The following is a 15,125-nucleotide window of genomic DNA, read 5'->3' on the forward strand; positions in this document are numbered from 1 at the left end:
AACTCGTCAAAGCACTTGCGTTTATTATCCAGAGGGGGAAAAAAACACACAAAAAGCATCACGTTTTTGTAAGGGTCATGTCACAACAATAAATAAACATTCCAAAAGCATTTCTTCATTATAATATGGTCAAAAGATATACTTTCCTTTTCACAGATGTTGAACTTAAAGAATAATTCACTTCATTTGGCATTTTTTTACAAGGCTGGAGAATGCAGACATGTTCCTGCAAAAAGGTGCCATGCACCGAGTAGTTACAGCCCACGTCAGGTGCAGTCAAATAAGACTTATAAAACAATATTATGAGCCTGTTATGACCTCTTCATGTCAATATTATGAAGCACTAATGCAGTACTGAAATGGACTTTATGACAGAACATCAAAATGTTTGCACACACCTTTACAGATTATGCATAATATATAAGGCTTAATAACTCATTGCCATGTATGTTTAAATACATGTTATGCCTGTTGCATACATGCTTATATGGTTACAAAATATGCCCTACATGGCACCGAAAGAACTGCACTGTACACAAAGCACTCGGGAAAATAGAAAACAGAATAAAAGAATACAAAATTGAATGAGAATGACAAAAAGAAATAAAGAGAAAAGGCAATGAAGGGTTCATATAGGCACAGAAGTTCACCAGGTCAAAAAATGTCCACTGAAGTTTCTTTCCAAAGCACTTCAAACAGTGCAGATTTAAATGAAAGCAGTATCCTTTTGAAGTTATTTAAGGAAAATAACAAAGGCCATCCTAGTGGGCTACAATAAGATACTTTGATGTACTGGTGTTGGTTATATATACAAAAAAAGTAGATTGTGTTCTACAAAAGGTCAAAGTTTCGTCTTTGCCATTGGGTGAAAATGTCCTTTGAAGGTTGTATCCTGGTCACATGATGACAGTTTCTGTGTGCCGGGAATATGAATTCAAGAATTTTTTGGCTTTCAGGCCAGGGCTTGATGGGCAGGATGTGTGGGCGATTTTGCTTGGGTGAGTATTTTTAGCCCATCTGGATGGACGACGTTGATTGGCTGGTCGAGCAGGACGAGAAAAATGGCTACTGCTGGGTGCAGGAGATGACTCACGCTTAACCTGGAGAGGAAACAGTTTTAATGTAAGTATCTTTTTGGATAAATAATCAATACTTGCATTAATTTTCTTGTATTTTATGTTCCAACATGTTAAGACTTTATTTTACAGGTTAGCAGAAACAGAAAGCAAAGTAGTGTTAAGGGAGAGATGGGAGAATGGGATCGGGAACACCACAGCTCCTATGCATCAAAAGAAAGATTCCTAATTCTTGGTCCTGGAGAAGCACTTTCCTGCTAAATTTAGATTTAATTTTAATTAAATGTGCTTGAATGAACTAATAAAGGTCTTTGGGTTTACCTGAAAACCAGACGAGTTAGAGCACACTTGGAAATAAACTCTTCATGAAAGTGGCTTTCCAGAATCAGGAATGTGGAATACTTGCCAAGAGCATGGGCACAACGATTCAGACAAAAATAAATACTACATTGAAATTTAGTGTGTGTGTTGATCAAATTTGTACCCTCTTCACCTGCTTGTTGTCCAGTCGCTGGGTGAATGTGGCCCTCTGGCTTCTGTTGTTCTCCATTTCCATAATTTCCAGAAGTTGCTCCAAGTTGTCATTTTCCAGTCTCGTCATGTTGACACCAAGTTCTCTGTGTACCTTACTGAAGTTTTGAGATCCTGCTCCCAGAATCCTTTCCACCATCTGGTAGTCAGAAAATAGGTCCTCACTCTGGAAGTCCTCTTTGTGGGATTTAGACAGTGAAGCCACCTTGTGATACCCAGAGTTAAGGTGAGACTGTTTCGGGGTTAAGTTATAGGCCAAGCCATGCTGTTCAAGAACACAACCACCCTTCCCACTGTCTTTGTCTCCATTGAAGAGCTGTCTAGAAGGACCAGCTGCCCAAGGCTCCAGCCTGGGCTCATGATCTGCTACCATTGCGTCACAGTCTGCAAGGTATTTCTGGACGGGCACACGTTGGGATGCCCGTCTGGCATCAAACTTGCTCTGGCAAATGGGAGTGCTGGTGTGCCTCGGAGGTTCAGTGGAGGCAACGGTGGTCACAAGACCATCCTCTGTCAGGGTTTTCCCCTCGTTCTCCTGCAACATGGCACCAAACTTACGCAATACTGATGGGCTGCCAGATTTCCTGTCGAGCAAGAGGCATTTCCTGTCAGGTTGTTGTGATGACTCATGGTAAGTGGAGCGAGAGGTTACAGGAGAAGCATCTCTCTGTCTGATTGCCAGTTTGGAAGCTGAATTTTTAGGGGGAAGGTCATTTGATGAAACCGGGTCTTTCCAGCTAACGTGGCGGTCTTGGGAGTCATCCCAATTTGATTTCTTGTTCTTTTTGTTCTCAGCCTCAATCTCTTCCAGAACCACATACGAGGCAGCCCTAATGTGAAAAAACAAATCAACCAAGTAGTCCCAAGCATTGGTCTATGACCAACAAGAATCATGCATGATAATAGGACAACTATAGGAATGAGTCTGATAGGTTGAGATCGAAAAGGTTTTACCTGTTTGTTACAGGGCTGGTCTTCGTGCTGTCTTGATAACTGTGTGTAACCTTAGAGTTCTGAATCTAAAAAAGGGATAAAGTGTAAAGACAAATCCTTGAGGTGTAAAAGTCCAGTTTAAGGAGAGATTTATCAATAGTGAAAGAGGTACTCACTCTGTTTGGAACTCCGAAATTCCCTGTGTTCCTTCTAAAATGCGGGCCCTGTTGAACGTATCCATTGAGTATGTCTAGGGTGGCATCTTGCCTTTCAAGATCATGACAACTGGCAGGGTAATGGCTGCCATTGCTCAGGGAATTAAGCATGTAATTGTTGGAGCCATTACAGTATTCACTGGGGTGGTGAAACCCAAAGCTTTGCATAACTGAAGGATCTGCTCTTATTTTACTGCATTGACGAATTGGGAGGCTGTTGTTGGGGTGACCACGGGGTTCATGATAACCATTGGCCTGGTGGCTATACTGAGTGTTGACAGGAAGCAAAGTAATGTCCAGGTTTTTGTTGGTTGTGTTGTTGTTTGAGCTGCTCTCGCTGGCTTCTCTTCTTGCTTTGACCTCATTATACAACTGAAATACAATCACAATATTAGAAACAAAGTTCAGCATTCATAAAGTATAATTTTTTGCCCATCGACAGGAAAGCAAATGTTTTAAATCCACAAGTCAGCGAATACAACTGGCATAATGTACCGCATATACTAGTTATGCAATCTGTGCATAAGTAAACAGCATGGGGTTTCTTCTTTAGAATGAGAGGGAAGTCAATGAGAGGGGAAGGCTTGCATGCTCAAAGGTTAATTAATCTACCAATAACAGCATGTTTGGTTGGCCAGTTTCAGCATGAATGCATTAACTTCCTGTGTTTTGGTACGAGAGAGACTGTTTGTGAATGTTCATAAGTAGCCTGTAACCCCTATCCCTTTGGGTTTAATAAGCTTGTTAACATCTGTCACAGTCATGGTGTTGGGGGGTGAAGCACCTATTATTAAATCCAAGAGATGCAGCCAACGTAGGCAACAGGGGGTCAAGATCCTTTTAGCCAATCACAATTCTTGTTAGTGCCCACTATCAAAACATCAACAACTACATGACTCCTAGTACAGGCAGGATAGCAGTGCCAGTGGATCTTTTGGCATGGTTTGTAGTCAAATCCAAGCACTATATTTTTGAAGTTCATTTACATTTTTGAATAAGAATCTCTCTCTCTCTCTCTCTCGATATGGAGACGGTTGGATGGATATGGATTCTGTCACACTGACTGGCGTCACCTCAGTTGAAAATTTGTCTCACCTCTTCGATCTTCCTCTGCATGTCCTGTAGTTGATCTTCCCATTCCTGCATCTCGGAGTCAAAACTGTCAAGCAGATCAGCTCTGTCTCCACCCCACACACAACTCCCAGGCTCCGGCCCACAGTGCAATTCCAATGCAGCCATTCTTCTGCGTATGAGTGTTTGTGCTCAGAAACCTATGCTGCAATTCCTGAAAGGTCACTGGAGTGACCACATTGGCAAGTCCACCAATACCTCTATGAAGACAAAAGAGATATTCATTATTGAGAAATAGCCTATTCATTCTTTACAGTACTCTTAAGTAGTTAGAGTATCTTGTAGTAGTTGGCTTGCTTTACAGTGAACATAAGTGAAGTCTTCTTGATTGTACTGCATTCAAGGAGACGTAAGGAAGGGAACAAAATCCCAGCTATTTGCTCTGGACACCTGCTTTAAAGCTTGACTCATTTCTATATGCATTCCCTGTCCTTCAAACCAGCCCTTAACTGTCAAAATTGTCAGCACGTTCTTTAAACACCAACTTCATTAGACATGCTCAAGTTACCTAAAGGGACTTCAGGGATTCTGAAGTCAGTTTTATAACATAGACAGTGTCCCTGGAGTAAACTGATCTCTCCTGATCAAAGGCACAATAGTAAAAAGTAACTGGTCGCCCCTTGCAAAAGCTACGCCTACAACCAGTCTAGATATTTGACTACAAGGTTACACTGCTTCTTTCGGGTTAGGGATGAGGTCAAAGTTCCAAGCAAGTGTAGAACCTTTTACCCGCTTGCATGAGCTCAGAATAGTTGCATCCTTTCCGTGGTAACGTCACTAAGTTTTTCTGTAACGAAGCTTTGATTTACGGCGGGTATTAGGGATGGAATTTTCTTCCGTCAAGGAACATGACACCCAGTTTAACTCGCGAAATTTCCAGAACATTACAATGGAAGGATATTTGTACCCTCTGTAATTTATGTGTTATAAAACAAAAAAGATATAGTAAGAGCACCTTTTAATAATTGATACACTTACTCTCTATAGGTAAAAGTAGATGATCACAATAGTAGTAAATTTAAGTTTCGTAAAACCGACAGTTCCGTAAATGATTGACATATTAAGTACAAACTGTTTGTTAGTATTCCTTAAGCGAGTAAATCTCCTTACATATGTAAATACAGTACTTTACTTTTATATTACATTTCTTTTAGTGTAAAATGTGACCAGTGAGGCTATAAAGGTTCTTAAAATTATATATCCAACATTTTCAGCCCCAAGTGAAATATCACAGAAAACAGTTGTAAGTAGTAACAATTTAATACGTTAAAAAGGTTTAAAAACGGAGGTTTATGTTCTGTACTTGTCTACAAGCTTTCTTAATCCTTACCAGTTAAATCTTATTATTGGCTCCTCCAGTAACTCCCTCTCATGAGTTTTTGATGAATTGAAACAGATGCTCCAGAATATGAGTAACCTGTTCAAGTACAGGTTTGTTGCTTAAAAGATCACGCTTGTTTCAGTACCGCCACCCCTTTGACAGCTCCTGTACTCAAACGGGATGCAACTGTGCAAAGACCTTGAAGGCTCGCTTCCAACGGCGTGACGTAAAAGTCCTGCGTATTGGATCTTAAATGTTTCCTCTGTCCGGTACTACGGTCTTGTCCGAAGCTCAGGGGTAAACAACTGTAGTCCTGAGGGGGCCCCGGGGCTTTATAGCGACTCTAAGTATTTACCCCTGCGACGTCAGACCTGCCAGGTGTCTGGTGTCATAATGTCAGATTTATTCCGGCATTTGTGGTCTCCATGCAAGAGACTGTCGTCACCGACATTCTAGGTTAAAATTACAAAGGCAGAGGGAGAGTGTTTACATGGCTATTTTAAAATGCTCAGTTCTACCCCACCTCTGTGAAACTGTCTTGTTGCTAGTCTGCTTTTAGGACTTGGCAGATTGTGGTCTTGTGACTCCTATTCCAGTTGTTTCGACTTCTACTAATGCCCACAGGCAACTGGGCTATTTGTGACTCTCAAAACACTCTGTCCATTTTATTTTTGAGATACCATTGGACAGAATTAGCAGATACTAAGTGTGCTGTCCACAGTTCTTAATGGGTGCCTCAAGCTTGTATTTATTTGACACATGTGGCTGTTGCGCAATAAACAGCCAGCCGACAGTTCAGCCCTAATATTGGCCACTGACTTAAATAGTTTCCAGGCACAATAATGGAGAACAAGGAAAACAACAAAGCAAAAGTCTCTGAGAATTGAGACACAGTAAAACTGGCAAATTTGAATACAGAGTTGTATCTTTGATGGTTTTTTCTAATGAGTTTACTTTCAACTGGCAGGAAATTGAGAAGAAATGACTTCCAATTCCCAAAAAGAGACTTACTCTAGAAAAACAGATGTGGTGTTGTTTTTCAAGTGTAATGTTCTTGTCAATCACCTAGACCCAACTAAACCAAAACAAAACAAATGTATTTGTGCTCCAAATAAATTGTGACTTCCACAGATCTTTACTCTATTTACCGCTTTAATTATTTTACTCGGGAATTACTGCTGACAACTTGACGACTCAGGTGCTTCAACTGAGACTAAAACTGGAGATGCCAACAAGCTAAATAAACTCATATAGAAAGCAAGCTCTGATTTCCAAATTGCTGATCCATGACATGCTTGCTGGAATGAGAAGCACGTTCAGCAGTAGACCGATCCTGCTCTGGTGCAACAGAGTGTGCAGCAGAAGGTAATTTGTGCATACTGTCATCATGTACACAGGCACGTTATGTGAACTTGGACCCCCATTCACCCACCCCATCAAAGCCACAGCTGTTCTTTAGCATATCACAAATCTTTTTGTGCAATTTCTTCAGATTATTGTGCAATCAATCAATCTATGCGGAACAGTTGTTCTTGTCACACAATTATGGATGATTCCTGACACCTCCAGTCAAATATAAAGCCTGTTAGCTATTCTCCATCCATACACATGCATGTATATTCTTTTTGGCCTCTATGAGTATACAGTTACATACTATATTCTTACTCACCATTGCATGCTTCTGATAGGAAATCATTCCAGCTGATGTACAGTATCTTAGAGTGCAGGGGTAGGCATTCTGGGTAATGTTGTAACGTGTCCCTTGGTAGTAAACTGCAGTTCCATATTTCATTGCAAGCCTTTGGTGGCAAAGCAAGCGCCAGTGTGCCTGATCGCCATAGTCTTCAATGAAAGAAATGTCTTCTGGATAATATAGTTTCAAGTGGCTCAGTGTTTTTCTATGATGTATAATAGTCTTTATTTGCAAAAAAAAAAAAAAACTCTTGACTTGGTGTACCTTCCAATGGCAGCCATATATGTGCGATTTATATAAAACATTCTCCAGCTTTTCGGAAATTAAGGTTTTGCAGACTTCTGTGCTTAAGCGTGCTGTCTGTGCTTGGAAAGTGACCGTCCTGTGATTCTTCAACCATGGTGAACATAGACAATATTGACAAACAAATAAAACAAAGGGCGAAACTATGCTAATGAATGGACGGATGGTGATCACAGGACAAAAAAGAGGGTAAAAAGAAATACAAGTTTAAAAATGGTGGCATAAGAGAGTGAGGAGAACAACACTAGAATGAGGATGAATAAAATTATGGGCTGAAACATCTGGGTGAATAACCGACAAGATTAACGAACATGCATTAAAAAACAGGGGTGCGTGGGAAGACAGGATCAGAGAGAAAGAGAGAAAGGTTAAGATATTATAGCCATTGACATTTTCTGTTTGCATAGTTTAAAAATCTTGGCAAATAAAAAAAATATGCTATATTTTGTTAAATGTTAAAAGCAGTCAGGAGATGAACTCTCTGAATTATGTAGTGCTTTCTTGTTCTTCCCTATTAAACTCACTCCCTTTAAAGGAATAGTTCACCTCAGAAAGAACATTTTCATAATTCCCTGTGATTCTCTTTCTTTACGTGGAATTTAAATAAAGGTATGACTTTGCACTATTCGGCTTCTGTAACCACACAATACCTTTGCTTGATAGAGACCAAAATATAAATTATTATTCACTGAATTGTACCCATTCTTCTGCAGTAGTATTATAGAATTAGTTATACACTATTATATAGTATTTATAAAAAAATTTAATTAGCTTTTATTTTTATATTTTCAATATTCATTTTAATTAATGTGCTATTTAATTTGATGTGCTACTATCATGTTTATTAGTTTAGGTGTGGCTAAGAGGATTTAGAAGACTTAGAATAGAGTCCATTGTATGGACTAATAATATGGTGCTGTTTTGCTCTTTTACATTTACATTTATTCATTTAGCTGACGCTTTTATCCAAAGCGACTTACAATTGCTATATATGTCAGAGGTCGCACGCCTCTGGAGCAACTAGGGGGTTAAGTGTCTTGCTCAGGGACACATTGGTGTCTCACAGTGGATTCGAACCCAGGTCTCTCACACCAAAGGCATGTGTCTTATCCACTGCGCCATCACCACCCCGCTGGTCCACCCCGCTTTTTAGGAACTTGAAAGCCACTGGTCACTGTTCCACAGAAAAGAAAGAGAATCAAGGGTGAGTAAATAACATAAATTAGATTTTTGGGTGAACTATTCCTTTACGGTGTGTCAAACATTCTTGTTGTGCTTCATAGACACACAGACTCTTGCCGGACTCACAGATAATGGCTCTTCTGCATCTCTTTCCTCAGGTTTTGTGACTTCAAGTCGGTCTATAAACCCCTGAAGCTCCTTCCTGAAGGCTTTCATTTGAGCGTTGATCCGGTAGAGTAGCTCATGCTCCCTGATCCGCCCACCATTGTCATCATCTTCCATACGGCCGAAAAGATCCCCGTTAGCTACGAACACCCGTGCCTCTGCAATGATGGTACTGGTGTCAGCTATGAGGCGGTCAATGGTTCGCCCCAATCGCTCCGCTTCGGCTCGGATGTCAATCATCTGTTGCCTGTCCCGTATGGAGCGTGAGAGGAGCCGGGCGGATTCAGGAGAATAAAGAGAACGAGTTGGCGTGAGGCATCGAGCATTGCGAACTTCCTCTGAGTCGCTTTCACCTCCAACAGGACCTTCACGTTTGCGATGGGGAGGGAGGCGAGAGGAAGATGAGTCATCATCACTACCTCTACGGCCTCCGATTACAGGACCACTGTCGCTCTCTGCATCACTGTCCCGTGGCGTGATGGCTAGGTGAGATGATAGATCATACCGTTGCATGTTGGAAAGCAGCACACGGTTCTCATACTGCAGCTGCATCACTTTCCCACTCAGTTCATTGATCTGTTTCCTCGCTGCCTTCAGCTCCTCCTGCAAGGCCTCGGCTTTGGAGCTGTCTGCCGCTCCATTGGCAGCAGCCATTGCATTACCACCCGAGGTGTGCCTTGTACCCTCTTTAAAACGCAGTTTGTTCAGCTCACATGTCACCCTCTTATTCTGTTCCTCTACATCCGCCAGATTCCTCCTTAGAAGTTCTGCCTCGTCCTCCACCAGCTGCAATTGTTGCCTAAGCTCTGACAGCTCCGACCCCTGTTCCCGCCCCATTCCTCCTTCCGCTCCGGATAAGCCCCCATTAGATGACTCTTCCCCTCGAAGATCATCCAACTCTGCCCTCAAGCCACGGTTCTCCACCTCTAATTCAACTATTTTACGTCCCAGGATGTTGGCCTCTTCTTCCACCAAACGCAAGCGGAGTTTAAGTTCGGATTCCCTTGTAGTGGGAGGGCCACCAGCTTCACCCTTTGGATGAGAGCTATCCAGATCCCCATAGAAGGAACGATACTTCTGAAGCTCTTGTTCCAAACGGTCCTTTTCCTTGTCAATCTTGGCCATTTTCTTTCTCATTAGGGTAGCCTCCTCTTTAATGAAGGCCAGCTGGCATTTCAGGTCCTCATTGTCCTCCTGTGGACAAAAGTATTGCATTAAGGTGCTGGCACATTAGCAAGAATTTTGGCAGGTTTTCGTGGAGAAAAAGACCCATTCTAAGTGGTTTTGAAATGTATGAATGACACCTCATTTACAAGTCACAAGACTTATTTGTGTGACCAACTTGAGCATGAGCAAATTTTGGCACATTCACATGAAAAACTTGCATGTATTTCTGCATGTAGTTCAACAGTAAATATGACCGCAGCACAACATTTTATGGTGTAATACAATTTTAGTTTGTTTGCATGCCAACTTTCATTCTCTGTATTGTTTGCAATGTAGTGCACTTCATATCTTTGCAAAAAAAAATGCATTACTGGTTGTAACTTATCATGTACACTAAAGGCCCCAATATACTTCAAACAAAGTTCGTTTTCATTCCTTGTTTGGGGGCAAAAAGAAGTTCGAAAAGGCTGAGCGACGGTATACTGTTTTCGAACATTCCAACAACAAAGCTTTGTTGTAATTTGTTTCTAGCAATTAAATGCTTTCTCTGAATCTTTAAAGTCTCCTCCCCGCGAGCGATAACACAGGTGCGGATATATTTGTGGAAGCTTAGCTATTTGACACAGTGTATTTATGATGCTAGTGACTTGGAGATTTAAGATTTAAGACTTGTTCAAAATAAGAGAAAGTCTGTATAATTTAAGAGGATTGTATATGTTCAAAAAAGTAAGGGGAAGAACTAATGCAAAAAGTAGGTGCTTATCTGTTAAAAGGGGTAAATCTGTGGAATAAATGTGATAAGGAACTAAAAGTATGTAATTCACTTTGCCAATTTAAGAAAATGTATAAAACAAGGTGAAAAATAATTATATGACTCAGTATGAATAAATTGTGGTTGTATTCTTTAAAAGAGTGTTTATTTTTATGTTTGTTTTGGATTATGTTTGTACATTTTGGGGAATATTTTTATATCGTTTATGTTGTGTTATTTAACTTAGCGAAAAGTGTCACCCATTGAGTTAATTATGTATAAAGGGTAGGCATAATAAGCAAGGCTTCTGCCTACTACTTTTTCGGTAACAATGTATTTTATTTATTTTGTGAAAATTTGTTTGTGAGGACCGGAATAAAATTATTATTGATGATATTGATGAGATGATGTTCTCCTGCCTGAAAAAAAATTGCACGTCGAAGGAGGTGGAGTTCCAGAACACACCCACCGATTGCGTATTCGCCACGGACCAATGGTAGCTCAAAGGTGTTTAGGAGACAAAACAAACTCCCCTAGAAAGTTCGCTTTGGTGAGCTGTTTCGAACTGCCGAAACGAACTTCATTTCAGCCTGATTTTGTTCGAAATGACATCATATCAGTTCGTTCTTCGATTTTGTTTGAAGTACATCGGGCCCTTAACAGCCTTCATTTGACCAGTTGATGTAAATGTTTTATGGTTACCTCTGTAGGAGTCTGAGTCTTCCTCTCAAGCTTTTGTGCATCTTTGCTTCCTCTTCGTTTCTGAGACTGGACACAACAAATTTACATGAACGCTACGCTATGAATATGTATAGTATTCAGAACTATTTTGATTCTGTAGTGATTTGTGTTTGTATTCATACCTCTTTGGCTTTGTCCAGCTCATTTTGGAGAGCCTGTTTTGTGACTTCCACCTCAATAAGTTTCTGTCTTAATCGCTCATTTTCTTCTTCTGTCTTTGTTCTTTTCTCCTCCACCTTCTCCAGCTCATGATGGAGTCTTACAGACACATCCTTGGCAACCTGTCAGAATGTGGTGGTGTGGCTTAGTAGTTAAAGATCAGCTGATTCACAAAGAATCATTATGCTCTTGAGAAAAACACTTAACATTAGGTTGCACCAAGGACACTGTCTTGGTAATAAGTGCAATGTTGCTTTGGATAGACGCATTAGCTAAGTGACAAGTTAGTAATTAGATAAAAATGGTGCAAGTAAGTACTTGGGGATGGGTAATTAATCATAGACCTTCTCTGCTTTCCTTTAAAGATAAAAACATTGGTACTTGCCTTCAAATCTTGCTCTAAGATCCTCAGGAGGTCCTCGTCAATTTCTCCGGTTTGTGCATAGCGAAGTCGTTTGCGTTCAGCCTTGCGGAGTCTATATTGAAGGATGCGACAGTTCTTATTTGCGCGCTCGAGTTCGCGCCGCATATCTTGTAACTGACAGGTGTCCTCCTCATAAAAGGTGTCACGCATCTCCTCCATCTCTGTTTGCATCTCCTCAATCTCATTCTGTGAAAACCAGAGTTTGCACATTAATAAAGAAATTGAGAGAAACCTTTATTTTCCATCCTTCTACTCTGCAATTATATTGCAGATATATGCTAATTAGATCTCTGCATTTACATTATTTGAATTAACTGCACAAATTACATGCTTAATGAGTCCTTGGGAAACCGTTGCTTGAACATGCTAATGAGTGATGGTGTATTTTGCATATACCAAGGCCGTTTTCATAACTGTAGTTTGCTTTATTCTGAAACTGGGGCTAAACTGTTACAGTTTTGCGGTTCTCTCATGGTTCTGTTCACTTTCAAAAGGCAACATTTTTAAAATAGTTCAGAATTTGTTAATACAAGTCACTTGAGCAAATGGACCCCTCATTGGTCATAATGTATATGTGCTGTTTATGTTCAAGGTTCATGATCAATATTATTTCAAGATGGATGACCAACATCTCTGCAGGCTTATTGTGACTTTTTTGTTGTTGTTGTTAATCACCAGTATTTTAATTGATCAGGTTGAGTGGGAACCAAGATTGTGTTTGGATATTGCCATACACTTGCTGAGTAGAGGAGTCATTAAAGGCATTTTTAGAGGAAGAGATGTGTTTTGATTATGATTTGGAGTGCTGACTCACAGAATTTAGGTATACTCATTAATATCTTATGCATTATTTAGCAATATTGCTAATGGTTATCAACATATGTATTGCTTATCAATTTAATATGGAAAACTACATTTGTGCAATTATGCTTTTGCATGCACAGTCCAATAATTTTGTATTGTTCACATTCTTTTTCCAATGTATGTACTTGTCATGTATGTGTTGTGTCTGGCACCTCTGAAACAATTAATGCAAACAATCTGTCTAAAGAGACGTCTTTATCTCTCTCTATCCATCCTCAGCTATTAAACTTGATATCTATCTATCTATCTATCTATCTATCTATCTATCTATCTATCTATCTATCTATCTATCTATCTATCTATCTATCATCTATCTTTTCATCCATCCACCCTCCCAGCAATTCCATTCATCCATCTTTTTTTTAGCATGATATATTTCATCATCATAATTTCTCAAGCATAGCAAACAAACCCTAAGGTCTTCGTTTTCATCCTCCAGTCTCTGGATCTCGTCCTGCAGGGCTTCATTCTGCTGTGTCACGGGCTCGTCGGCCCCGCACGCGGCCTGTGCGGCCGGTACCGGTCCCGGTTGCGTCTCGCCTGATGCTTTGCGCTGCATCCTGCCTGTTTTCTTCAAGCGCTTGTTGATGTGATACTGGATGAGTTCTGAATGCAGACAGCCCCCACCCCAGAAGGCCGGCCCGCAGCCCACGTACTCTCCTCTCGCGGCGGCCTCACTCTGCCTCTCTTTCCCCCTCACACCTCCACCGGAGGAGCCGTCGGCCTGCTCCGAGCACGAGTCTCTGTGGACGCACGGTAAACGCAGCGCGCTGCTCGTGTCCGGTGATGGAGCGCGATCAGTCCGCTCCTCGGTTTCCCAAACCGCCTCAGCTTCAGCACCATGAACAGCTGCCGCACCTCTCACCTTCACGACACGCGCTCCTTGGGCCGCCTGCTCTCCCTCGCGTCCTTTAATGCCTTTTCCTCCGAGCTTCGACGCGGCGGATGATGAGGAGCGGCTGCCGCAGGGTTTTGAGGCCGGTTTGTCGGGGGTTTGTCCGGGAGATGGTCGCCTCCTCCCTTCGGTAGTGTCCGCTGATGGTGGAAAATCCGCAGCGCCACTCGCGGCAGAACTCATCATGGCATGTAACAGACATCCAACAACACTTCAACGAATTGTATGCATTTTATGAGGGGCAAAAGGGAATATTAGATTCAACTCTATTGCTATTGTGCAGAGTATAAGTACAGCCAATTAAATGTAATTAAATGGTTCAGATGCAAAAGCCTTTTTAGTGCCGTTTGGAATTTGTTCAGTTATTGAACAAATAAATGGCCATGAAAAGAACCTATTCATTGCCATTAAAGTGAAATTACAGAACCTGATAAAAATGCTAATTTTAGAAGAAAATTTCACACGGTACTTAAAGGCTTTTGCATCTGAACTCTTCAGTTCTATATATAATATACAATTTATGCATTTATTAAAAATATATATAAAAAAATCGTATCGTTTAAAGAATGATGATGAGTATGGGACATTGATTTGAGACTTCTACATGTGTTCGTCAGTAAAGTGTATTGACAGGCTTCCTTCACTGTAGCTACTAAAATGTTTTGAGCATTTTCCTGTTTTTGCTATAGCCTGTCCAAATTAACATATATTATAATGAATGCCTCTTGGTGCAGTCCTAATTTGAGTTATTCTTCAAGAACATTAAATATCGCGATATTTTCTTACCTGTTTATGAACTGTGCTCATTTGGTACCAGGCACTGCTTAGGCACGCGAGACACGGACGTTTAATATTCATGAGGTGACGCAACAACGTGTGAGTACCACGCTGTTTAAGCATCATAACAATGTTCTTAAAGTGCTATATATAAACATTTTATTAAAAAATTGTTTTAAATATACATTTAATTTAACATTTGCAACATTACCATCATCATTCAATTTTAATTTTTGTTAATTGTTAGATTTTTTTATTTCTTTTTTAGAAGTCTGTGTATACAGTCTTGTTCCCTTTAAAACCTGAGAGGGAGGAAGACTGAATGCTGCTGAAGTTTGCTGCTTCACAGATAAGCTGGTGGAAATGCAGAGTCATTCCCCCCACACTGTTATGCATGAATAGATTGGAAAGGTCAGTCTGCAGTTTGTGCTCCCAACAGGCCAGTATGGCTACACTAGAACATATTTTATGTACCTCTGCAGATAATCCTGTGATTGTTTGTTTGTTGTTTCTGCAAATGTAATTACACTATAATTTTAGGACACTACAAATACATTTAGATCATGTACTGATTTTTTTTTTTTAAACTTAGTTTTGTGCTTTCTCAATTTCTCAGGGCTAGTTTAGTTAACTAGAGCCAGGGTCTTAATGGCTATCAGAGAACTAAAACCAAAAAAACAAATGTTGTTACTTGAAATGAAATTTGTGTAAAATAAAATAAAATTTGAATAAAACTTAAACTCAGTTTATTTCAGCTGGGCAACATTTTCATTTAGTTTATAACATGATGTATTAAA

The 15,125-nt window shown here is 40.4% G+C and overlaps 2 protein-coding genes across 3 annotated transcripts; both read right to left on the minus strand.

The window, feature by feature from the left end:
* LOC306859296 (uncharacterized protein) lies at window positions 1-7,902 on the minus strand. Of its 2 annotated transcripts, none has more exons than XM_079400268.1 (6): window positions 6,877-7,902; window positions 3,851-4,086; window positions 2,717-3,127; window positions 2,562-2,626; window positions 1,570-2,437; window positions 1-1,100 (listed from the first exon to the last, which is right to left on the minus strand). In XM_079400268.1, exons 2-6 carry the CDS (start codon window positions 3,992-3,994, stop codon window positions 897-899), a joined length of 1,692 nt encoding a protein of 563 aa, XP_079256394.1. In that variant the 5' UTR covers window positions 3,995-4,086; window positions 6,877-7,902; the 3' UTR covers window positions 1-896. The 2 variants fall into 2 exon arrangements, with proteins under 2 accessions (XP_079256394.1, XP_079256395.1); XM_079400269.1 differs by lacking the exon at window positions 6,877-7,902 and adding an exon at window positions 5,217-5,680.
* Window positions 7,374-13,737, minus strand: LOC306859293 (microtubule cross-linking factor 3-like; the record flags this gene model as incomplete). Its single annotated transcript, XM_079400260.1, has 6 exons — window positions 7,374-7,484; window positions 8,512-9,744; window positions 11,171-11,236; window positions 11,332-11,490; window positions 11,754-11,978; window positions 13,069-13,737. The coding sequence occupies 6 exons, from the start codon at window positions 13,735-13,737 to the stop codon at window positions 7,374-7,376; spliced, it is 2,463 nt and encodes an 820-aa protein (XP_079256386.1).
* Between the last annotated feature and the right edge of the window lie 1,388 nt (window positions 13,738-15,125).

This window comes from Barbus barbus, assembly GCF_936440315.1.
Source record: "Barbus barbus genome assembly, chromosome: 40".
NCBI lineage: Eukaryota > Metazoa > Chordata > Actinopteri > Cypriniformes > Cyprinidae > Barbus > Barbus barbus.

What these genes read in the sequence shown, in the direction of transcription:
- LOC306859296 (XM_079400268.1), bottom strand. Translation starts at nt 3,994, where the DNA reads ATGGCTGCATTGGAATTGCACTGTGGGCCGGAGCCTGGGAGTTGTGTG. An exon ending in TGCAGAGGAAGATCGAAGAG is followed by an intron (nt 3,128 to 3,850) that starts GTGAGACAAATT and finishes ATTGTATTTCAG; the next exon opens with TTGTATAATGAGGTCAAAGC. An exon ending in ATTTCGGAGTTCCAAACAGA is followed by an intron (nt 2,627 to 2,716) that starts GTGAGTACCTCT and finishes TCCCTTTTTTAG; the next exon opens with ATTCAGAACTCTAAGGTTAC.